Genomic DNA, 25,429 nt, shown 5'->3' with positions numbered 1-25,429 from the left:
CATAAACGTGAACTTTAGATGGGCCATCTCCACACCACACCATATTATTATTATTTTTTCTTTTTCACCTACCCACCACACACTACCACAACCTATTCTATAGTCCCACTTTATCTTTTCACCACCCTCCACCACCTACTAGTCTAACCTATCCACCTCTTCACCATAATTACATTACTACCATCTCCACTCTGCATTGCCTTACTAGCCATCCTTCACCATCACCCTCCAACATTACCATACCATATGATCACACCCACCTCACTACCACACCACTTTAGGCCCCTACGTCTTGGTACGAATACCCGATCCAAACCAAAAAGTTCACATTTATGTATACATACTCGCAAGGATAGTTTGGCTATCCGACGGAGTTTTAGACTAGCAAAGGTCGCATGCGTGATCCGCACAATTGGCATCACGCTAGCCCGGTCGCAGCTCTAGATCCCACATGGATCTGAGCTGTGGTTTAAAGCACTTCGTTCGAGTCGAAGTCGCCCTGCAGTTTTTTTGCCGATGAAGTTTAACTGAGGCAAACCGGCTATGCCATGCTGACGAGTCCTAATAAGGACGAAACAGCTTCCCATGGTTGCCGAACTGCACGGGTAATAGACTGTGCTAGCGTCCCGTCTTGGCCCGACTGGTGCCAATGTGTGTATGCTAGTGTGCTTCTAAAGTTCACATCTCGGTTATCGATAGCGTGCCTCTTATTATCCATTTTTTCTTAACCATACGCTTAGATAAAACGCTATAAGAGAGATCAGGGGCTAATAAATAGGGGCAATCATCTGTATTATATAAGTGTCACGGCGTTTCCGAATATTGCGTTGTAAGAGCAAGAAAAAATGTCCTCGTAACAACGTTTGAGTCCACTTATGGAGAAATAAGTAGTCCTAGGCTAGTAACAAAATGTTTCTTTATCTGTGACGAAAAGGATTCAGAAATTAGAAGGCATATGACGATGTAGTAAGACTTTGAAAAGCAAGCGTCGTTTTCCCCCTTCTCGGCCGCCATTTTGGATTCCTTGAGACAGAGTCAATTTTCCGCCCTGTCATCTGATTGGCTTATCCGCGCATCTAAAAATAGCCTGATAGAAAACGCCGTGACACTTATATAATACGAGAATGTGGGAAAGTTGATTGCCCCAAGCCCCTGGGCAGATCGAACATGAACATGGAGGATGAAATACCTACACGCAACGGGCCAGCCTTATTCCAAGCGTTCTGTTAAGGATTCTTGTGGTCTAGGTTGACCAAAGGGAAACCAAAACACCACAGGAAGACCGCAAGAGTAGGCGGGCAAAAGGTATACCATGGGTATTCCTAGCCTACTCTCATTCGGGCTTATTCGGAAATGTTTTGTTTTCGAATATTGGGAATCCTGTTGCGCGCGTGAAGGCCGAGGTGCGCTGGGGCGAAAACAAACCATTTCCAAATAACCCCGAATGAGAGCAGGCTAGGGTATTCCGATAAAGGATACCAGCAAGGCCCTCACCCTCCCCCAACTCGTTCCCAGGGCCTTGCTGATTTCTCGGTGAAAAAGGGGGAGACGTCCTGGAACAGTGTAATTTTTGCTCAGAAACATTTTTAATGCAATCTTTACAGCGGTAGTATGCTTGATAACATGAAATGTGCACAAAAATGTCCACGGGGGACATTATGAGTCCACGGCATGCGAGTCAAAAAAGAAGTGAACTTAACAGACAAGCTTTACACACACTAGCACCAGTAGCCACGGAACGCTAACAGAGTCTTATATCACACGTGTAGCTCGGCAACAATTGCGAACTGCTTGATAAGACGGTGCTAGCATTCCGTCATTGCTCATCGCATTGGTCCTTACTGCCGTACTACGTGTGTAGAGCTCCCTTAAATTTCACTTCGCTAAAACAATATCATTCTTATTTCCATTCTGCATTCTCATTTCAGAAGTTGTCAAATTCCTTATATCAACAATAGTGCTGCAAAGTTACAGCCAAATTCTTTGTTGCGCGACCTCGGCGAATCCAAAATCCATGTCTCGAGAATAGCGCGTAGTCAGACACAAGCTTTGGGGGCGGTTTGTCTGGTTTTGATTGTTTGGTTTGATTGACTACGCGCTATTCCCAAACGAAAGAAGGAATTTTGAATTCTGGCAGGTCGCGCAACAACGAATTTGGCTATAAAATGTACATAGTTTATACTATTGCATGCATTACTATTTAAACAAACGGCCAAAATAGGTCAATAATCATTGATTATTGAGACAGTTTATCAACTTGTCTAACGTATTTTGTTTCTCAGTCAGCTGGTAGCTTAGAAACGAGTCCAGTACTATATACAAAATTGAAACCAATTCATCACATGAATTTTGCAAAAAAAAACCCAGTCTTTTCAAAATGCAATAGGCGACATATACTAAGAAATCACGTGACGTTTTGAGTGGCAAACTCCGCGCCAAAATAGACACAGAAATGGGCATGGGCGTCGTTTGTTTGTTCTTGTCTTTGTAGCGCGAGCGAGTTTCCCGCCCAAAAAGTCACGTGATTCCGAAGTGCAAGTCGCCTATTGCTGTGCAGTTTTTTTCAAAGTGCAATTAGCCGTCTTACAGATGATGGGGACCCTGTGGAACCTGGTGCGAAAGCGAGAAATGGGCAAGTCGTCAGTTGTTTGTTTTGTGCTTGTTATCACATTTCAAGCCTCCTTTAGCAGGATGATAAAGTTTATCTTATCGACTTGAAAGTAGGTGATGCCAACTGCCAAAGCCTCGCTTTCGCGCTAAATTTAACAAGTCCACCATTACCTATTTCTAATACTAATCTATAGGGAGTAAAATTAGTCCCCCATTACCTCTTTCTAATAATAATCTATAGGGAGTAAAGTTCGATACATGATAAAACTCCAGAAAGGCAAGTGGCGGATCCTGAATTTTCAATTTACAAAGCCGACCTTAAGCCAAACTGGGCAAAGAGGTCCCTTATTTTGCGACCGAGGTATGGTTATCTAAAAATACAGCTTAATGACATACGGCCTTTAAAAAGTATCGACCTACTGGACCGTCGGAACCGCTCCCTGGATAAAAAGCACATGACATAAGACCGGTTTTCACAAGGACGCAAGCGCAACGCACGCAATTTTCCGATTTTCATACGTAAGAGCATACGTAAGAGCAAGCCCAAAGATAACGCAACTGCTTGATTCTCGTAAGTCCAGACCTGGGACTCTCTTTGCGCTCGACATTCTGGCTCTGGCTGGCTAGATTCTCTTGTGCTTGCGCTTGTATTTGAATGATTCTCACTTGTGTTGCGCTTGTGTCTGCGCTTGCTTCCTAGTAAGAACCAGCCCATAAAAGGGAGGGAGATTATTTCATATGAGCATGTCAAAAAATCTCTAGAACCAAAAGTATAGAACATGCCAGCCTTAGCTAAAAGGCTAGTCAATATCCCAGATTAAAAACTGGCCGCGAAAAATTATACATAACATAACATAACATAACATAACATAATAACATAACATAACAACATAACATAACATGACTTGACATAGCAAAAGATAGCGTAACGTAACAATATACAACAAAGCAAGGCATAACATAACGTAACGTAACATAATGTATCAATAATATCAAAATCAATAACACATGTTACATAACATAACATAACAACATAACATAACATGACTTGACATAGCAAAAGATAGCGTAACGTAACAATATACAACAAAGCAAGGTATAACATAACGTAACGTAACATAATGTATCAATAATATCAAAATCAATAACACATGTTACATAACATAACATAACAACATAACATAACAACATAACATAACATGACTTGACATAGCAAAAGATAGCGTAACGTAACAATATACAACAAAGCAAGGTATAACATATTGTAACGTAACATAATGTATCATGATATACCGTAACATAACTAAACTTAACGTAATGTAACAGCACATCAATAACATATGTTACATAACATAATAACATTTTTTATGAAATAAAGTGAGGTAACAAAACTTACGTAACGTAACGCTACACAAAATCAATAAACTAACATAATAACAAAACGTTACATAATGTACCATACACACAACATAAGATATCGCAAAAACCTATATGCTTCGGGTCAGCGGACAAACACCAAAAGTACATCGCCAATCAACGGGTTTTCTGAAAACAAAAAGGACTCGATTAGGTAAAGATAATAACATTAGTATCACAAGAGGCGACAAAAGGCAAAAACGTGCTATTTAATTATCATTTGTAGTGTCTATATTGCTGCCTTTCTATCTTAGTCTTAAAATTTCGCGACTTCGCAATTTGATTCAAGGAGGCATCTTCTAAAAACCGTCGTTCAAATGTTTTTCTATTATTTATTAAGAGAGCGTCTTGAAAATTAGCTCCACACAAGAGAACTCCAAAAGTACCCTATCTTCAAAGAAGGCTGCAGGTCGAGTTGTTAATCTTTTGACAAAATGTCTACATACATATTAAAGATTGACATTTAACTAATCAAAATTTTTAGTCAACCTAGGAGAGCCGCTTTGAGCGCTTTTCTTTGTATTTTTTTAAATTTCACCCTCTGTCGCATGCGGATAATTGAATAAGCATAAATTTACATAACCCCTATGTCTACCGTTTCTGCCCCATGATGTTGCTGTTATATGTTTAATAACCTGAATTACATTTCTATACCAGTAACAAATTATCAAAATATACTACAAATATCAACTCACAAATATCGGCATAAAATAAATGTGCAATGTTCTCTAGTGCTTGTACAAACCGGAATAAAGGGCTATTATCACTGACCATCTTATCATCATGGTCATTACTGACAGCATTACCTATCTATGTTGGAGCTATATTTGTCGTGATAAGTTCACTCGACCTAGTATTGCAGCGTTTAGTGTTTGTCATATTGCGAGGCGTTCCTGGTACCTAGAGGAGGTCACTTTAAGGCGGTCAAAACATCAAGCGTCCAATGGTTTTTTTTTTTCGAAGAAAAGATGCATTCAGATACGGACGGCCTCTGTTGCTTGGATAATGACGAATTTAATTATTGATCAACTTAACCGGGATAAGACCCGAGGCCGATATAAGACCCGAGGCCGATATAAAACTCTAGGCCGGAATAAGACCCTAGGCCGGGATAAGACCCCAGGTCGGGATAAGACTCCAGGTCGGGATAAGACCCCAGGTCGGGATAAGACTCCAGGCCGGGATAAGACCCCAGGCCGGGATAAGACCCAAGGCCGGGATAAGACCCAAGGCCGGGATAAGACCCCAGGCCGGGATAAGACCCCAGGCCGGGATAAGACCCCAGGCCGGGATAAGACCCCAGGCCGGGATAAGACCCAAGGCCGGTGGGGGGGGGGGGGGGGGGGGGAGGGTGCGCGGTCATATCATATTGAAAAAGCGCCCACCCCTCGGACGAGAGGAGTGTTAGGGAACGTTTTCCAAGGTTACTAAAAGAGTAGAGGGCAAAAATGCGAAGAGAGGAGGGGGAGTGGGGCAGAGCATCAAGAGGCCTTACTGAGAACAATACCCTATAAGAAGAGTTAGATGAACTAGATACAGCAGTACAGGATTGATTCTGCATTGGCCAAGACGAATACGAAAGAGCAAAGTGAGAGCAAGAAGGCAATGGCAGTCGAGATTTTGCAATAAAAACTTAGGCACAGGGTGGAAACAGTTCCGATGATAAAGGTACCCCACTAAGATCAGATAGAAGAAAGGAAGAAAACGGAAAGATGCTGAATTAAAAAAGCAGGAAATGGCCCTTCGTCAAGAAGAGAAGCAGCAACACACCCAACAGCAGGCCCAACAGCAGGCCCAACAGCAGGCCCAACAGCAGGCCCAACAGCAGGCCCAACAGCAGGCCCAACAGATGCAGCAGCTCATGATGCTGATAATGCAAAAGAGTGACTTACGCATTGTAATCATTACCTGCTTCATTTGTATGTTTTGAAGAGTTTATCGTTTATGTTTTATAATTGAACATGTTTGATGGTGATTATCTATACACCCATATTGAAACTCATATTAAATATATACTAACATTGTAGTGATGTTTTAATAGTTTTTATTAGATGTTATAGTGATTTTAGCATAAAAATGGTTAGGGATTATTAATAAACTGGTTTTGGTTTTGAAAATAAAAGGGTTAGGCCTGTCGGGATGTGATGACGAATTCTGTTAGTAAGAAATATATAGTGTTATAGATTCTTTACAAATTCCATGCATGGTTTTAAAATATTAACAGTTAGTTAAACCTTATAGTTAGACCTTTTATTTAAACCCTAACCATTTTGTTATCAAACCCTAACCCTTTTTTTAAACCTTTATCTTTTATTATTACTCTTTGATGGTGAAATTAAAATTACTTTCTGAAGTTTTAAAAGCAGTATTATACCTTGTTCCCTCCCTTTGAAAAAAGTGAAATGTATGTTGTTATCAGATCAAAATTTTATATATTCATACACCTTTTCACATTCCTTATTAGTACTGCTCCTATACTCATCCACCCCCCTCCATCAACACACCCACTACCCCCATCAACACACCTACCACCCCCTCCACACACCCACATCAACACACCCACCCACCCCCATCAACACACCCACTACCTCCATCAACACACCTACCTACCCCCATCAACACACCCACCCACCCCCATCAGCACACCCACCCACCCCCTTCAACACACTCACTACCCCCCACACCCTAGGTGCCATGGTCCGAAGAGCATGGTGTACCATCCAGAAATTTCAGATAGGTGTTCACCCCCCCCCCCCTTCCTTTCCCTCCACCCAGAACACACAAGAGATTGGAAATTCCATATGGATAGGGGCTCGAGTTCTCTTGTATTTCTTTTACATTTACTGTAGAGTTACTGTACAGATACAGGATACCGAAAGGGTACTATATATGTAAAGCTACAATCAAGTTTTATCTAATATTCAATTAAGAAGTTGCACACAACCACTTCTGTTTTTTCAGATTCGATTCGGAAGTTCAAAACAATTATAGACATATTTGGTTATGACCCCCCTGCGTGCGAGTGTGTTGTGTATGTGTGCGTGCGCGCGCGTGTGTCTGTGCGTGCGTGCGTTTGGGCGCGTGCGTGTGTGCGTGCTTCTTCGAAAGACATACCCTGTACCCTCGGTTGATCGTACATGCAAACAGGCCCTCTATACACGTTCAACCGTCTTAGCGCATCTTAAAGTCTATTTTGTCGAGGTTTGAATGCCTTCCAAGCCAGGCCCTCCAAACAAGTTGGTCTCTTTTAAAAAGACTTTAAATTTGTTTTTGTTTGAATTTATTAAGTGCGAACTTAGGCAATTGATATATATTATCATCATTATTTAATATATGTTTTATTTGGGCTATGGGTCATTCGCACGGCCGGTGAGGGCGGTTTAGGGGTCAATGGGTTAAACAATACCCTGGATAAACCCGTCTATTACAATTCTGCAAAGAAGCCACTGCACGACATCTTGTGTTGAATATAAACTTTTTCCCGATACATCATCCTTCCTCCCCTCTCGTCCTTCTTATACACAATTACCAACTGTTTCCTGGTATTCTTCCCTCGGCACAGGACACGAGGACGATAGGTAACATATAGGGTGAAATGAATACAGTAGACCTACCGGCGGCGAAACTGACTTTCAAGCTGACTTTCATACTGTATAGTATCGTATTATAGGGTTTGTCTGTCTCATACTCGGAGCAGCCTTTTTCGGTCACCATGAGCCATCCAGTGTCAGTGGGACAGCCACCCGTTTGACTCATAGTGTAAAACATGCGACATCTTCTTGGGTGAACTGGATTGCACCAACCAACCAGGTTAAATTCGATCACGGATGCCGACCCGGACATGAGGTCTGTCCAGGGAGAGCTGAGAAGCCTCGTCTTCTCGTACCAATTCACGCGGTCACTTCCCTTCGCGTTAAACCTTAGCTGGAGGTCTGGGACGCCATTTTTGTACACAACCATGAGAACCTGAGCAAACAAGAAAAACTTTAAATATAGCACACTTTGAATTAAATCTAACCAAGAACTAAATCAAAGGCTTTGTGAACCAACTTGTGAATGTAAATGTAGTTTTGTTTGTATAAAATATATACAGACGGTTCACAAACAAACTATTTGGGCTATTTGTATTTATAAAATATATACAGGATACTGAACAAAGTATTTAAAAGATGAACACATCAAGGGTGCGGAGAATGTCCTTTTCGTATTTTTTTCTACATGTTAAAAAACACATCAAGTATGGAAAATACAATAAGTAAAACAAGTAAAAAAAGAAAAGAAAAAAGGGTGCCCCAACATATAATATACTACATATTGTGTGAGATCTAAGGCAGTAAGCTCTCATATATCTCTCAGCTACAACCCTTCCTTTATTGGTGAGTACGAAATTTAATTTTCAAGCAGCCTGTGTCCCCCTAAGACAGAATGGCTTTGGACTCGACTTACCCCCCCCCCCCCCCCCGATCTACCATCGTTACCTCTTTGGGGTCGAATGTCTCCCAATTGTTGACGATCCTGTTCTTGTAGTGTTCTGACGTTGTCTTGATAACGGTCAGCACTTCTGTGTCATTCTCGCGTTGTACTTGAGATTCAACCCAAAGATTAGCTGCACCCGGTGCCGATGCACCAGACTCGACCTTGAAGACCATGGTCCAGCCTGTGGCGGAAGAACAGCGCACATTTGATATGAGAAAATACTGAAGGTTCTGTTCGATAATAGGAAGGCATTTGATCTTATTGATGATAACCTTCTTGTTGAGAAGATTCTCACCCTCGAGCAGTAGCACACTGGATCATCGATTTTCTGGCTAATCGCAACGTGTCAAACTATCATCAGACTATTTCTCGGAGTGGGGTCTGGTCCTTGCAAGGGTCCCCCAGGGCACCAAATTAGGGCCTTGGCTATTCCTTTTAATGACTAGCAATCTGCGAGTGCCAGGGATATCTACCTGGAAGTACGTTGACAATACGACTGTAGCAAGATTCTGGTAACTCATTAGTAACGTGGTCTACAGAGTCACCTTTTTGAGTGACAAATTCAAAACAAAATTATCAAACAAAAAAAAAAACAGAAATGACTGCGCCCGTTACACCAGAAAACGACGAAAAAATAAAATCTTAAAATATAACTAAACAATTTCTGAAAAAAAAATCTGGTTTATTTTCGTAAGCGCTGAATAAGTTGCTGTTTTTTGCCGCTAAAAGGCTGAGCGCGCGCTAGTTTGCCACCCAAACAGTCACGTGATCTCTTAGCGCAAGTCCCTCTTTGAATGTAGACAAGTGTAAGAAACTTTGTATTGACTTTAAGATCAACACTATCTGTTAACAATGCTTGTTTGTTAGTCGTAGATAATGCCAAGATCTTAGGTGTATTTATATCGAATGTGACCTAACTTGGAATAGCCACGTGAGTAAGATAATTAAGAAAGGTAACAAGCGCCCCTGTTTTCTAGTACTACTATATAGGACTGGCGTTCCTACACTAAATATCGTCACATTTTACAGCACTTGTATAAGCTGTTATTTGACACCTTTTGAGGCTAATTAGCCAAAAAGCCACCCAACGAGCTGGAAAGATATTTGTTAACGCAAACCAAGTCAAGCTCGCGCATGATAGAACTAGGTAGAACCCTTTAGAAATCCGCGAAAACAATGCGAGAATGGTGTGAAAGCAAAAAATAATAACGCATGGGTAGTTGATTTTCAGTTCAATGAAAACAGCTTGGGATCGAGTTGACTACCTGCTTAAACAAGGATTTCATAAAGTAATTCCTTCCAAGACTTTGGCAAATTTAGATTAATTTTAATGTTAACGTCCATAGGAGACAGTTCGTATTTGAGAAAATAGAAAAGATGGAAATAAATTGGGGGTGTTGATACCTCGGCAGCCCGAGTGTCATCTTCGTGTCATCTGCACAGACGCCTAGCATGGCGGCCATGGATTTTAGTGCTCTCTTCAAAACGGCGTTGGCACTTTCACTAATCACCTACAGTGGCGATTTTTATGAATGTCGAGATGCGTAAACTAGTGCTACATCATATGTACGGTTCTGGCCGTCATGGAGTACAAGTCTGGCCAATATTATCGGCCAAGTTGCAGTCCGTAAAAAGTGCCTCACGATCAATGGCTTCCATTCTTCATCTCTTCCTGCGAATAAGTGGTCGAAACGCGGAATCACAACCAAAATTGTTCGGGATACGATCCTCCCATCGACTTAACGATTTTTCCGAATATTTCGTTAAACCCCTGCCCCCCGGCATTGAATCTTCAAGACCTACACAGAATTTACGGACCCACGCTGGCAATTCCGGTAATTTGCAAATCCCGTTCTATCAATACTTGAGGACAAAACTGATGTCGCTACGTCAAAACTACAATCAGACGTTCGATCGATCGTGTTTTACTGCCCTTCGCTGTAACGGCATATTCAAGTACAGAGGAAAGCGCTCTGGTAGGAGTGTCAAGAAAAGATCCGTGAAATCTCAACCGATCCCGATAGGACCGCTCCTCCTATTTGCATAACCTGATTTCTGTCGACCTGACAAACAAGCCCTCTCCAACTACAAGGCATCGGAACCCGGCGTCTTCTCCGTCCTTTCTTGTATGCAACGTGCGCTCATCGGCGCCCAAGGAGGACGAGTTGGAGTGTGTAGCTAATATCAACAACACTGATGTTATTTGTGTCACTGAGCCATGGCTGTCGGAAAAGGTCGCCGATTCTGCAGTGAATATACGTGATTACATCTTGTTTCGGAACGATCGTCCAACTCACGCAGGAGGTGTCGCTGCTTATATTAATTGGAAAATCCCGTGTAAGCGTCTGACTAATTTTGAGTCTTGTGGAGCGGTAACGGAGTCACTATGGCTTCACTTAAGACCTCTTCGCCTTCCACGTAGGATATCAGTAATCCTGGTTGGGGTCATTTACCACCCTCCGCACGCCACGGCCGCGGACAAAAATTAATTGTACAATCACTTTTAGGTTGTTGTGGACCCATACCTCCGTGACCACCGGGAAAGTTTAGTTGTGATCTCGGGGACTTTAATCCTAGATCCACTAAAATTTCCGACACCCATATCTAACGCACGTATGAGTTTTCGCAGACTGTCACGGTTTAGATGCGTGACACAGAGGTATTGGACTGGTGCCTAACAAACCATTCTAAGTTGCTACCAGTCCCCAGACAGATAGGTACGAGCGACCATTACTGCGTGTTTATACAATTGCGTGCCTCTAACCCTGTGGGCTTGAAAAGAACGCTAACTCGTCGTGACTCGCGTGACAGATGTATGAGGGAGTTTGGTCTGTGGCTTCTGTCATTCTCCTGGGACGGTCTCTTTTCGCTAAAAATCATACGCCGAGAAATTTGTGTACTTCCATCAAAGACTCTTAGACGCAGTTGACCGCTTTCTCCCTCTGAAATCATTTAAAATTCACCAAACTGACAAGCCTGGGATGAATAACTCGATTAAAGCGGCAAAGAGGAAAAGACAAAAATACCTTGCGGCGCAGTACGGAAAGGACTCTCATCTATTTAAGCTATGGCGAAACAAGGTCCAGCAATTAGTCCAGCAGTGTGAAAGAGTATTTTACTAGACCAAAGTCCAAAGCCTAAAGGGACTTTAATCTGTTAAAAGTGTCGTAGGCATCCATTCATTCTATTTTCCCCCGCTTGAACCAGCAGATATTGAGAGCATTTGTCTTATGGAAGTTCCTAGCCATCTACTAGTTACTAGTGGGGAGGCGTATTCGGCCTTGCGCCAGGAGAAAACCAAGAAAGCCCCGGGACCTGACGAAATTCCAAGCACTATCCTGAAAGATTTCGCATTCGAACTTGCGCCCGCCATGGCTGACATCTACAATGCGTCACTCCGCGAATGTTACCTCCCTCCCCTTCTAAGGTCTACGATCGTCCGCCCTCTCTCCAAACAGTCTCCGCCGAAGAAGAAAGAGGAAGACATTCGTCCTATAAGTCTTAACTGCCAAGTCGCCAAGATACTTAAAGGCTTCACCCTTTCCCGCATCCTCCCTACCATTCTTGAGAGACTTGACCAAGTCGCCAAGATACTTAAAGGCTTCACCCTTTCCCGCATCCTCCCTACCATTCTTGAGAGACTTGACCAAGTCGCCAAGATACTTGAAAGCTTCACCCTCTCCCGGATCCTCCCTACCATTCTTGAGAGACTTGACCAAGTCGCCAAGATACTTGAAAGCTTCACCCTCTCCCGCATCCTCCCTACCATTCTTGAGAGACTTGACCAAGTCGCCAAGATACTTGAAAGCTTCACCCTCTCCCGCATCCTCCCTACCATTCTTGAGAGACTTGACCAAGTCGCCAAGATACTTGAAAGCTTCACCCTCTCCCGCATCCTCCCTACCATTCTTGAGGGACGGGACCAAGTCGCCAAGATACTTGAAAGCTTCACCCTCTCCCGGATCCTCCCTACCATTCTTGAGAGACTTGACCAAGTCGCCAAGATACTTGAAAGCTTCACCCTCTCCCGCATCCTCCCTACCATTCTTGAGAGACTTGACAAAGTCGCCAAGATACTTGAAAGCTTCACCCTCTCCCGCATCCTCCCTACCATTCTTGAGAGACTTGACCAAGTCGCCAAGATACTTGAAAGCTTCACCCTCTCCCGCATCCTCCCCACCATTCTTGAGAGACTTGACCAAGTCGCCAAGATACTTGAAAGCTTCACCCTCTCCCGCATCCTGCCTACCATTCTTGAGAGACTTGACCAAGTCGCCAAGATACTTGAAAGCTTCACCCTCTCCCGCATCCTCCCTACCATTCTTGAGAGACTTGACCAAGTCGCCAAGATACTTGAAAGCTTCACCCTCTCCCGGATCCTCCCTACCATTCTTGAGGAACTTGACCAAGTCGCCAAGATACTTGAAAGCTTCACCCTCTCCCGCATCCTCCCTACCATTCTTGAGAGACTTGACCAAGTCGCCAAGCTACTTGAAGGCTTCACCCTCTCCCGCATCCTCCCTACCATTCTTGAGGAACGTGACCAAGTCGCCAAGATACTTGAAAGCTTCACCCTCTCCCGGATCCTCCCTACCATTCTTGAGGAACTTGACCAAGTCGCCAAGATACTTGAAAGCTTCACCCTCTCCCGCATCCTCCCTACCATTCTTGAGAGACTTGACCAAGTCGCCAAGCTACTTGAAGGCTTCACCCTCTCCCGCATCCTCCCTACCATTCTTGAGGAACGTGACCAAGTCGCCAAGATACTTGAAGGCTTCACCCTCTCCCGCATCCTCCCTACCATTCTTGAGGAACTTGACCAAGTCGCCAAGATACTTGAAAGCTTCACCCTCTCCCGCATCCTCCCTACCATTCTTGAGGAACGTGACCAAGTCGCCAAGATACTTGAAGGCTTCACCCTCTCCCGCATCCTCCCTATCATTCTTGAGAGACTTGACCAAGTCGCCAAGACACTTGTAGGCTTCACCCTCTCCCGCATCCTCCCTACCATTCTTGAGGAACTTGACCAAGTCGCCAAGATACTTGAAGGCTTCACCCTCTCCCGGATCCTCCCTACCATTCTTGAGGAACTTGACCAAGTCGCCAAGATACTTGAAGGCTTCACCCTCTCCCGGATCCTCCCTACCATTCTTGAGGAACTTGACCAAGTCGCCAAGATACTTGAAGGCTTCACCCTCTCCCGCATCCTCCCTACCATTCTTGAGGAACTTGACCAAGTCGCCAAGATACTTGAAGGCTTCACCCTCTCCCGCATCCTCCCTACCATTCTTGAGGAACGTGACCAAGTCGCCAAGATACTTGAAGGCTTCACCCTCTCCCGCATCCTCCCTACCATTCTTGAGGAACGTGACCAAGTCGCCAAGATACTTGAAGGCTTCACCCTCTCCCGGATCCTCCATACCATTCTTGAGGAACTTGACCAAGTCGCCAAGATACTTGAAAGCTTCACCCTCTCCCGCATCCTCCCTACCTTTCTTGAGGAACTTGACCAAGTCGCCAAGATACTTGAAGGCTTCACCCTCTCCCGCATCCTCCCTACCTTTCTTGAGGAACTTGACCAAGTCGCCAAGATACTTGAAAGTTTCACCCTCTCCCGCATCCTCCCTACCTTTCTTGAGGAACTTGACCAAGTCGCCAAGATACTTGAAAGCTTCACCCTCTCCCGCATCCTTCCTACCATTCTTGAGAGACTTGACCAAGTCGCCAAGATACTTGAAAGCTTCACCCTCTCCCGCATCCTCCCTACCTTTCTTGAGGAACTTGACCAAGTCGCCAAGATACTTGAAGGCTTCACCCTCTCCCGGATCCTCCATACCATTCTTGAGGAACTTGACCAAGTCGCCAAGATACTTGAAAGCTTCACCCTCTCCCGCATCCTCTCTACCATTCTTGAGGAACTTGACCAAGTCGCCAAGATACTTGAAGGCTTCACCCTCTCCCGGATCCTCCCTACCATTCTTGAGGAACTTGACCAAGTCGCCAAGATACTTGAAAGCTTCACCCTCTCCCGCATCCTCCCTACCATTCTTGAGAGACTTGACCAAGTCGCCAAGATACTTGAAAGCTTCACCCTCTCCCGCATCCTCCCTACCTTTCTTGAGGAACTTGACCAAGTCGCCAAGATACTTGAAGGCTTCACCCTCTCCCGCATCCTCCCTACCTTTCTTGAGGAACTTGACCAAGTCGCCAAGATACTTGAAAGCTTCACCCTCTCCCGCATCCTCCCTACCTTTCTTGAGGAACTTGACCAAGTCGCCAAGATACTTGAAAGCTTCACCCTCTCCCGGATCCTCCCTACCATTCTTGAGGAACTTGACAAAGTCGCCAAGATTCTTGAAGGCTTCACCTCTCCCGCATTCTCCCTAATACCATTCTTGAGAAACTTGACATCGAGCAGTTTGCAGTTGCTGGGAAAAGTACCGACCAAGCCCTTGTCTACCTTCTCCATTTAGTGTTAGAAGCCTTAGATAAGGGGAACTTTGCCGTAAGGCTATGTTTCGCGGACTTTAGTAAGGCAATGCATATTTATAAAAGATCTTGAGTGCCAACACAAAAACGCTAAGAAAGAAATACTAAGAAGATCGAAGAATGGAATCAACAATAGAGGAAAAAGTCCTTCCAGAGCTCCAGCACGTAAAGAAATCGCAGTCCAGGCAAAGCAATGGAATACAAGAGTTAAAAACAGACCTCAAAATATTCAGAGCTAGGCTAACAAAAGTGGCGAAACTGAAGGAATCACCAGATGATGAAACAGAGGATGAGGGCGAAACGGACGCAGATTTAAAAAGCTCAGCGAATCCGCAATCCCATCCTGAAAACCTGTCTGTCCTGGAAACACATTCAAAGCGGCGTCAGATAACGCGAGATGATATTGAAACTGACCGTTCCGCAGCATCTGATGCGGGGAGAGAACAAGAAAATCGGGTACCCGAAGAAAACCAACCGATGTCAACCGAAGGACCCGGTAATCCACCTACATCACAGGGAATACTCATGCTATCGGATTCAATTTTTAGAGGCATAATTCAACGCAGGTTTGCGCCTGACCATTATGTCAACAAGCAATACATAAGAGAAGGTTGTAGAGAAATGCTTGATCATCTGAGATCAATGGGAGCAGAATCGGGACAATTTGAAATGTTATTGTACACACGGGAACAAACGACATTGGTAGGATCTCAACGGAGGAAATCTAGCTATGCAGAGCTGCGTGGCCGGAGAGCAAGATTGTTGTTTCTGGTCTGACTTACAATTTACGCGACACCGCGCAAAATGACCTGATTGATGTAATAAATGGAGCCTCTGCAAGAATGTGCAAAAGATCACAAAACAACCTGTACGTGGACAACAGAAGTGTATGTCTTGACAGAAACGGAAAAATTGACACTAATGCGTCAAACACTGGTAGCAAGTCTGAAAAAGCAGATTCCCAGGTTGCTAGGTCGAGGCACAAGCCGTGGCGGACGCCCGTGGAGACAAGGGGAATACAGTCGCGAAGGCTCAAGTTACAAGTGGGGGTACCCACGGGTACATTCCATCCAGGAAGAAGGAATGCGTCGACATCACAGCAAAAGAGATGCTCACGTGTACTCAGGGCGACAAGTTCCACAGAGCACTTCCACAACACCGTTCCACGGCGCGAAGATGAGCATCAACCAGCTGGGTCAGATGGGAGGACAGGCAGAGGAAGGAGTGGCCAATCAATACGGTAACCACGGGCTTCGACAAGAAACAGATCAAAACACAGGGAGGGAGTCACCGCCACCCCAGTATGGTCAGTATAGTAAAATTAATGTAAACCCAATGCAACAGTTAAATCAAGCCCTCAGGGAAATTTCAGAGCTTTTTAGCAATGTATTCGAAGGCTGACACGTCAAATATGCTAGGTTCATTAACTAGTTAACCCAATGCAACAGTTAAATGAAGCCCTCAGGGCAATTTCAGAGCTTTTTAGGAATGCATTTGAAGGCTAACAACTTCAAATATGCCAGGTTCACTAACGAGTAATACGGCTTTGTCGGATTCGCTACGAATAGGCACGTTAAAATATTCACGGACATAAAAATAAGGAGTTGGGAAATAAGTTAAAGTCAATATATATAATTGAAATAATAAAACAACACGACATATTTGTAGTTGTTGAGACACACGATAACCAAGAGTCTGATCTAGCAATCGATTCATTTAAGCATTTCATGAAAACAAGACAAAAGACGGGGAAAAATATTCGGGAAGGATAGCACTCTATATAAACAAAAGAATAAAAGAATAAAAGAAGTTGTGTATATACCAAGTAAAAGCAAAAATGTGATTTGGTGTAAGCTTAAAAGAACTTTTTTCGGTATAGAAATGGATTTCTACCTGGGCAAAGTTTATTTTAGCCCTCGTTCGTTTGAACAGGCTAACAACGAAGATAACATATCTGACCTAGAGGAGGAAATTATGAAATTCTCGGCCGAGGGTGATTTAAATGCAAAAACAAGGGAATGACTGAACAAATTATTTTTGACGATAAAAGATTTTTGACTGATGACTACGAATATGAAATTCCGGAAGATAAAAACTGCACGGATAGCAGAGAAAAAGATTTGATTGAATTATGCAGTGAAAGCAAGCTAAGAATAGCAAACGGAAGAACGATTGGTGATTTGACTGGCAAAATGACTTGTTTTCAATACATTGGATGCAGTCTGGTGGATTATGTTATATGTAGTAAGCAGATCCTCCCAAAACTCCAATTATTAAACGTCCACTCATTGCTCCCTCGTTTCTGATCACTGTCACATCACATATCACCTCAAACTTGCTAAGAGGCCGAAAATGACAACGCTGTCACACAGACATGCATCCCACGCTCGTTTACTTTTCCAAGAATGCCAAAGAAAATGTTTGCACCATTCTTAACTCTTCAGAGTTGATCTAAACTGGATAATTTATTCGATACTTACAATACGAACGGACCCAACGCGTCGAGCCGTATCACGGGCGACTTTACAAATTTGCTTATTAAGATAAGTGAAAAAGCGGGATTTAAATATCAGAAGAGCCGGAAACAAAAAAACTAAAAAAATAAATAAACAAAGCCTGATTTGATAAGAAATGCAGAAAGGAAAAAGAAAACCTAAAATCGATGGGGAGAAGAGTACGTAGCTCCTATGATTTTTCCAAATTAAGGCAGAAACTTTTTAAAAAGAAAAAAAAGTTTAGGAAATTATGCAGACTCAAGAAATACAACAACACGTAGTCCAAAATACGTAACTTAGATTTTAAAGAAAGCAAGAAGCTCTGGCGGTCGCTAAAGAATGTCCAGTCGAATTAGACACATTTTATTCGCATTTTAAGGAGCTGAATGACAACGCAGAAACAAACCGAGTAATACCAAGAAATGTCGACGCAGTCAATGGCCCTTTAGATTCGGACATAGCACCCGAGGAAGTGGAAACTGCAATAGGAAATTTAAAAAAAATAATAAAGCGCCGGGACATGATAATATCCTGAATGAGTTATTAAAATATGGAAAAGACACCAATTCTTACATTAAGCAGTTTTCCACAAGGGTGGAACTTGGGCTTTATAATACCAATATTTTAAAAAAAGGGGAACACACTGATGTCAATAACTAGACCAAATCATTAACATCCATTCTTAACACCAGATTGTATAATTATTCAGAGCAAAACGGATACATAAAAAATAGCAAGGAGCCTTTAGAAAGGAATATTCAACAATTAACAGCGTATTTGTTCTAAAGGCCATTATAGATAGAGTAGTTAGGAATAAACCAAAGAAAAAAAGAATATGCTTTTTACATGATTTGTGGACTTTCAAAAAGCTTTCGATAGTATCCCAAGAGATATGAAGTGCTCCGATCTATGTACAGTAATGACAATGCTTCTGTTAAACTTAGAGACACAATCACGGAGCGTTTCAGTTGTTCTGTCGGAGTTATAGCAAGGTTGTATGATGAGTCCGACACTCTTAAATCATTTTTCTAGTGATTTGCCTGAAATTTTGGCAAACTCAGGGGCTGGACATGTAATAGGTGATACTAAAATTAACTGTATGTTATATGCGGATGACTTAGTTTTGATTTCGGAAACTGGTGATGGTCTGCAGGAACTACTATATAGATGGGATATATGATATATGATATATGATATATGATATATATATATATATATATATATGATATATGATATATATATATACACGTAATTTTACGCAGATAAACTAATCTTTCTGTCTATGTTTAGAGAGCCTACGAATAATGGTAAGAGCCCACCTCCATCATCAATCGTCATGTCGCAGTACATTACCTACCTCCACCATCAATCGTCATGTCGCAGTACACTACCTACCTCCACCATCAATCGTCATGTCACAGTACACTTTTATGCGCCCGAGACCTTCTGGGTCGATGTCGTACACGCCACTGACCGTAACACCGCTGGCTCGTATAGCTGAACAATCACGTGATACTTTTAATAGAACAAAAGAAAAAAGATTTAAAATAATGCGACTGAAGAGGGATTACGATTTAAAATATACAAAAAAGACGAGGTTCTTAAAAGGTTTACATTCTTTTGTGTATGAATCAAATTAATTGGGATACAAACACCTTACCTAGCCAACCGGATTCTCCGAAGGGCTGGGTGTGGAGTCGGAGTCCGGAGCAGGGCAATAAGTGGATTCGACTGAACTGCATTTCAGAGATATAGCAGTAAAAATGGATTTTTCTTATAAAATAATCAGTAAATAGAAGAGGAAAGCGGACCATTAGCACTTTGCGAGTAGAAGTGTGCAAAGACCCGTTATTAGTGACTGAAATGCAGTTCAGCTGAATTCCCATATTGCACCGCTCCACACTCGAAGACAGAACTCACGGAGAAAGAACTTATCAACAGAATGTTAATAAACTTAAAATAACTCTGCTTTGATAATTTGACAGGTCAAAAAACAACAGGGATCACTTCAGGCGCTTAATTCGCTCGCCTCAATAGCTAGCTCATTTCACACTTTCAAAATTTCTTGTGAGCGCTTATTCGTACATCGCGGCTGTGCGAAGGTTTTGTTGATCTAATAAATGTTTTTGCTTACCGTTCTCACAGGAGCTCCCAGTAAATCCGATGGGGCAGATACATCTTGGTCCGTCGGTGATAGCTAAACATATTCCCCCATTTTCACATGGATACTCGGGGTAACACTAAAATAAAAAGAACGGACGAGTGATCTTCCAACCAGAATACAGAATATGATAAGCTTAAATACTGGTACTAGAATCTACACTCAAAAACAATCTATAGTGAAGTAATAATAACTATTATAAGCGGCTGATTTGCTGAGCAGTTGCATATAACGTCATCAGCCTTGTGCTCCACAAACAGGAAGGGGGACTCAAACGTTTCGGAAACACACGCTGTCAGCGACCCTGTACATTATGTCCTCATATTTCCATACGGAGAGCCAGCCTAGCACCTTAACATCCCAAGATCCTTCTCATAACCGAAATGTTATTGCCATAGATTAATACGCCTACCAGCTGATGGTTAGAGATGGTTATGCTGCATCAAGACAAGCCTAATAACCTAGGCGACTACGACAAATTTGTTTGCGTTTGAGTTACCAGACCCCTCTCCTCTCTGTTGCACACCACCGTCACATGCTACATGATCCACCGTCCCCCTGTGGTAATCAAAACTTCACAATTTGTACTAAATAAATCATTTTAAGTTTCTTGAAGCCAGTTTTATATCTGCCGCTGAGGGTGTATTGCGTATTATACGTTTCCACATGCTCGGTCTTCATCTTCCTGACCAGCAAATAGTTTACTTTCAAGTAGAGGATACTGTGAACGATGCTCTTAGCCGCAACCGGGACACCACACTAACAGTGTGGTTTCACGCCAATGATGTTGATTTCTCTGATGTTTCTGGAGCAGTACACCTGGAATAGCAGTGACCGCTCGTGGCACCGAAGAAAACGGGTGCATGGCGGGAAGATTGGAAGAGAGGATGTACAGCGCGCACCCTGTGAAGAGGTATTTCCTCGGTCTTCTCCTTCATCACGTTACCGGTGAGAAGTGATCACTACCAGATGGCACTATATACTCCACCTTCAAAGAGGCTGCACGCGCTCCGTGATGATCAGCAGTTCCTGTCTCCAGGAAGCTGCAGAGATTGTCAAGGCTTTTCACAATTATTCTTCTATTTCGCGAGGTCTCAAACCTTTTGTAGCTATAGAAAACTCACCATGACAACTTGATTTAAGACTTTCTATTCAGTCGACGAAAAGCCAACAATCAAGCCCTTCAGCCTACAGAGAACCTGTACAACGCAGCACTCTATGACATCCAGCGCCAGCATAAGCTACACGGCAAAACTCCCACGTAACAACTAATGAACTCTCCCTGATCCAATCTACCGAGAAAGAGGTCTTCAGTCACACTGAAATGGAAGTACTCCTTGCTGATCGCCTACCAAAGCTAAACACTGAGCAAAGAGGTAGATAACGGCCAACACTCCTTCTTAAAGATGAACCTGGAGGGTAAGGAAAATTATATCTGTATAACAACCTACTCGCCGGTGTTAGGCCCTGTGGTTTACATACCCACGCTTCCATATCCCGATTCAGCTGGACGGGACAGCAACATGTGGTATCCCTGTATAGTCAGATACAGCAGAGTTTCTCAAAGGTGTCGAGCTCTTTATCTGAGAAGAGGCTCCAATTTCTCATAGGTTGATGATGGATGCTGTGTGGCAGACGGCTAATCAGTTGTTGTCATTTGAAACCTGACTCGTGTTCAAGTACTTGACCTTTACATTGAACTCAATCTTACAAATCGGCCTTTTCCCTAGAAACCTCTTGACAGAAGGTAAGAACTGATGTGCTTGAATATCTTTTACTTCAATGAAGCGTAAAGAAACTTTAAAACCCAAACAAATCCTTCAAAGTTTGCCATTCCGGCAGGCGTTCTGAACTGAAGTCTGTACAAAATAGCAAATATTTTTCATTGTAATGTCTTTATTGACTTGCAGTAACTTCCAAGGATGAACCAAGACTATTATACAGCATCTAAAATTAGTATACAGCAAGGATAGAGTTTATTTTCTGTGATATGTCTCCCGTACAAACAGGTATGTGTATCTAATAAAGACGGCTGTCAAGAAAATCGCGTGTTATTTGAGCTTGACATGGGGTTCGGCTTCATCATTATATCATCAGGAGCGTAGAGCCGCCAGAAAGTCTCAAGATCCCAAAGCTGCAACAATACCATGCCCTCAGTGCCCCAGGCTTTTCCGTGCACAGATTGGCCTTATTAGCCATCTGCGCACCCACAAGCGTCCTTAGTCCCGCTCAGGATGACGGTGAAAATGAAAAATTGAACACGATGGTCCTCGTCGTAGCGACGGACAAACAACAACAATTCGGGAATTTGATTCCCCCAATTTTTTATCTGCTGAATCGAAAGAAATAACACCAATCTTTGCTCAAAGTGCAAAATTTCTGCGAAAATCCATGTACCATTGGTTTTATAAGCCCCTAATTTAGACTATTATTCAAGTCTACATTTTTTATTGACATGTTTAGACAGCAATAAAATATCCTTTTTTTGTCGGAAAAAGTGAAGAAACCACTCGATTTATACCTTATCAACTCCTTTCTAAGGATCTGTATCGCTATTTTTAATTCCGCATATATTTAAAGAATATTTTGCGATTTTTTACGCAAGGTGAAAAATGCCCCCAAATCGGCGATTTTATAGGCAAAATCGTAAATTCAGTTTTTCTCGAAAAATATTTATTGTATGTAACTCAAACTTTTTTACCATGATAAGAGAACCAGGGGCTAACTTTAAACCAATTTTGGGCGATTTTGAAATTTCGTATTTGGAACTCCTCAGTTGAATTTAAGGGACTGGTGCACTTAAAAACAATAATAACAGCAATATAGTAATATAGTTTAATCAATTCCATCGCAGAAACAGAATTACGTACGATAGAAGAATATTGCCTTTTTAAAAGCCAGGGTTCCAGTATTCGTTTGTTTTTGAATTCCCCAACACTAGAATTTCTTGCGGGAGACAAGGCAAGCAGTGCTTATCTAAAACGGTCGCCAAAGAGATACTTTGTTAGTCTGTTGAGCTCTGCGAGGCCCTGCTGTTAGCAATTTATTTCCCTGATAAAGTTTTGCGATTTTTCTATTCATAGACGATTTGAATAACTGTAACTGGTAGTTTAAATAGTTGGGAGACATTTGTTTGCTTTTATTGACCAGACGATATTAAATATTTTTTTTATCATTAATAATGTTTTTCTGTAATTTTTATCTTAACAATATTTTATATTACTTATGTTTGCAATTTATTTGAGATTTTTCTATTCTTAGACGATTTCAGCTATTTTCAATTTTCATTAACTCCGTTCTAAATAAAGTCGCGCGTACGCTTTAAGGTAGCTTAAAGCCGATAGTTTTAAAGTATCCCGTTGCCAGACAGATGTTTGCTTTTAAAGTCGTAGCTCTTGATAAGACGGCTATTTAAAATTTGAATCACTGATAAAATTTTCTAGCATATTTTATCTTATCGATATATATTATATATAAACAAAAAAAAAAGAAGTTATGACTCAAGTTCTACATCAGAAGTGCAAACTGTGAAGTAGTTTTCTACTAATTTTTCAATTAGTTCTTCTAACTTACCATAGCAAATTTTATGACATCGAAATTCTCATCGTTCACCAGGCTCGGTTGATTGTATAGGCTGATTGTGGTGAAGAGTTCACATGGAAATTTATTTTCAGCATTTTTCATTTTACCAACATTAGCAGCTTTGCAGCCTTCCGTGCCAACGCATTCAAAAACACAGTTTTCCAATGATGTTACATTGACGATATTTGATGGTGCAGAGGAATTAAACCTGAGGCTAGGCATCCGGAGGTAATTTGCGAACTCAAACTCCCTGGCTTGGGAAAGAAGAGTTTGGTAAATAACGACAAAAAGAAAAAACACGAACATCTTTCCTCTCAACAATGTATAAAAACCCATTCGGTGAACCCTTTTAACACCACCTAAATTATTCATGGGTAAATGGGCGCATATAATTGCTTTGCTTTGCTCGCAAAATTATCGTGCCAAACATTTCATGACTCGAGCGGAGAAAAATAAAAATTGTCCTCGATGCAAAGCGTTTGCTTAAATTTTTACACGGCAACTAAACAGCATTTCAGAAGAACGCGCTATCTAAACAGCATTTCAGAAGAAAGTGTTTCTCAGGTGAGATACTTTTTACAGCATACTTGGGCTAAGAGATCACTTTACTTTTTGGGTGGCAAACGCCGGCTTACAATTTTTTACCCCTTAACTAGTAATCTTCCGGTAAATTTTTCCCTATCTTTTAATCCTTCGTATTTTGGTTTCGAATAAACATGAAGGTTTTTCTTTTCTTCGTTCGCTTGCAAGAGAAAATTGCATCTTGGTGAAAAAAATTATATTTTTCATTCTTATCGACTTTTTGAGTGAGACCACAGTTAGTAGAAACATAACCTGGGCAAATTATCTATACTTTTTTGCTTGGGATGCAGCCAATCTGGCTAACTCATAGCAGTGGCCAAAAGTATTTGCCTGATATGTTTACAACTCTCTATCCCACATGCCATGTTATAATTGATTGCATTAAAATCAAGGTTCAAGTACCATCTTCACGTCATTTACAACTACATTGAAGGGGCTCATAGGTATTACCCCTGATGGAGCTGTACGCTTTGTATTCTCTATGTATACTGACTCTATTTCAGATAAGGAGACCATCATTGTGGTATCTTAGATCTACTCTTCCCTAACACTAGTGTTATGGCAGATTAAGGGTTAAATATTGCAGACATGATAAGTAGCAGGCAAGTGGGACTTAATATACCACCTTTTTGCTTTCATGGGGTCAGTTTTCATCACAAGAGGTGAATGAAACAAAAGCCATTGCATAGCTTCGAATTCATGAGTAGTGGGCCATTCGGCGGGTCAAGGAATTTCACATTTTTGACAACGTTATCCCATTGTCATTATTAGGAACAATTAATCCATCTGTAAAACAGCATATCTATTGACTAATTTCCAGGGACCTTTAATTAAGGGTGCTAACAATACAAGCTCTTGGTCCCTAGAAATATCAATTTTCTTTCAAAATGGTAAACGTACCCTGAATTCTCTGATACTTTGGAAAAACAAAGCTTGTTCTTAGATCTAAAGAAAAGCAAGATCTGGCATTCTCAGAATTTCAAAATGGCATTTTCACATCTTGGAATTTTTCAGATTGGCTATTTGCCACACCTATATGACATTTTACAATTTTTAACATATCTTGAGAAATATTACCATTATTAAAATACATGTATGTATTAAGAATATTTATTGCAATTATATTAAATTATATATTTTACATGTCATAAATATTTGTAAATAGAAAGTCTCATGGACATGTGTAATAAATATTGATTGCTCTTAGAGAATAAATACTTGATAATATGGTTTGTTTATCCTTTTCCCATGTAACGAAACATAAGAATACAAACTTACCAACTAATGGATTTCAAAATTCCAGAAGGCTAGGGAGGGTCAATGCCATCAAAGTATGACCTACTGACCTCAAATCAGAGGAAATTACAGGAAATAACTTAAATAGAAATAGTCTACCTTATCTTGGAAAAATGTTGGATCCAGGTAATAATGTAGTTACAGTGCGAGTTACCAAGCTAAGGACATATATTTTTTAACGATTGCTTACTTTTGTAGTTAGACATAATATAACTGAAAAGATAATTGGGGCTCTCGGTAAATTAGATCTATGCATGGCTACTTACCTGAAGGAATCCATAAGATGAGAGCTTCCCTTTACTGTTTTCATGTATATTTCGCA

At 41.8% G+C, this 25,429-nt stretch overlaps 1 protein-coding gene and 1 long non-coding RNA gene across 3 annotated transcripts; one reads left to right on the top strand and one right to left on the bottom strand.

Moving 5' to 3' along the window:
• Positions 1 to 1,567: 1,567 nt before the first annotated feature.
• LOC5507304 lies at positions 1,568 to 24,382 on the bottom strand. 2 transcript variants are annotated; one of them, XM_048734448.1, is made up of 6 exons: positions 23,221 to 24,380; positions 19,621 to 19,726; positions 18,882 to 19,001; positions 8,505 to 8,683; positions 7,641 to 7,992; positions 1,568 to 4,155 (listed from the first exon to the last, which is right to left on the bottom strand). In XM_048734448.1, the coding sequence occupies exons 1-6, from the start codon at positions 23,599 to 23,601 to the stop codon at positions 4,112 to 4,114; spliced, it is 1,182 nt and encodes a 393-aa protein (XP_048590405.1). In that variant the 5' UTR covers positions 23,602 to 24,380; the 3' UTR covers positions 1,568 to 4,111. The 2 variants fall into 2 exon arrangements, with proteins under 2 accessions (XP_048590405.1, XP_048590404.1); XM_048734447.1 differs by lacking the exon at positions 1,568 to 4,155 and having other exon boundaries at positions 7,372 to 7,992; positions 23,221 to 24,382.
• LOC125573727 lies at positions 21,291 to 21,683 on the top strand. Its single transcript, XR_007314195.1, has 2 exons — positions 21,291 to 21,394; positions 21,558 to 21,683. It is a non-coding gene; the product is annotated as an uncharacterized LOC125573727 (long non-coding RNA).
• Positions 24,383 to 25,429: the final 1,047 nt, after the last annotated feature.

This window comes from Nematostella vectensis, chromosome 11 (assembly GCF_932526225.1).
Source record: "Nematostella vectensis chromosome 11, jaNemVect1.1, whole genome shotgun sequence".
In the NCBI taxonomy this organism is placed as follows: domain Eukaryota; kingdom Metazoa; phylum Cnidaria; class Anthozoa; order Actiniaria; family Edwardsiidae; genus Nematostella; species Nematostella vectensis.
This window is presented reverse-complemented; position numbering and strand designations above follow the sequence as displayed.

Coding starts and splice junctions, on each gene's coding strand:
- LOC5507304 (XM_048734447.1), bottom strand. CDS start 23,601: ATGAATAATTTAGGTGGTGTTAAAAGGGTTCACCGAATGGGTTTTTAT. Junction 19,727..23,220: donor ATGTCATAAAATTTGCTATG/GTAAGTTAGAAG, acceptor TTTTTATTTTAG/TGTTACCCCGAGTATCCATG. Junction 7,993..8,504: donor AGACATTCGACCCCAAAGAG/GTAACGATGGTA, acceptor TTGTTTGCTCAG/GTTCTCATGGTTGTGTACAA.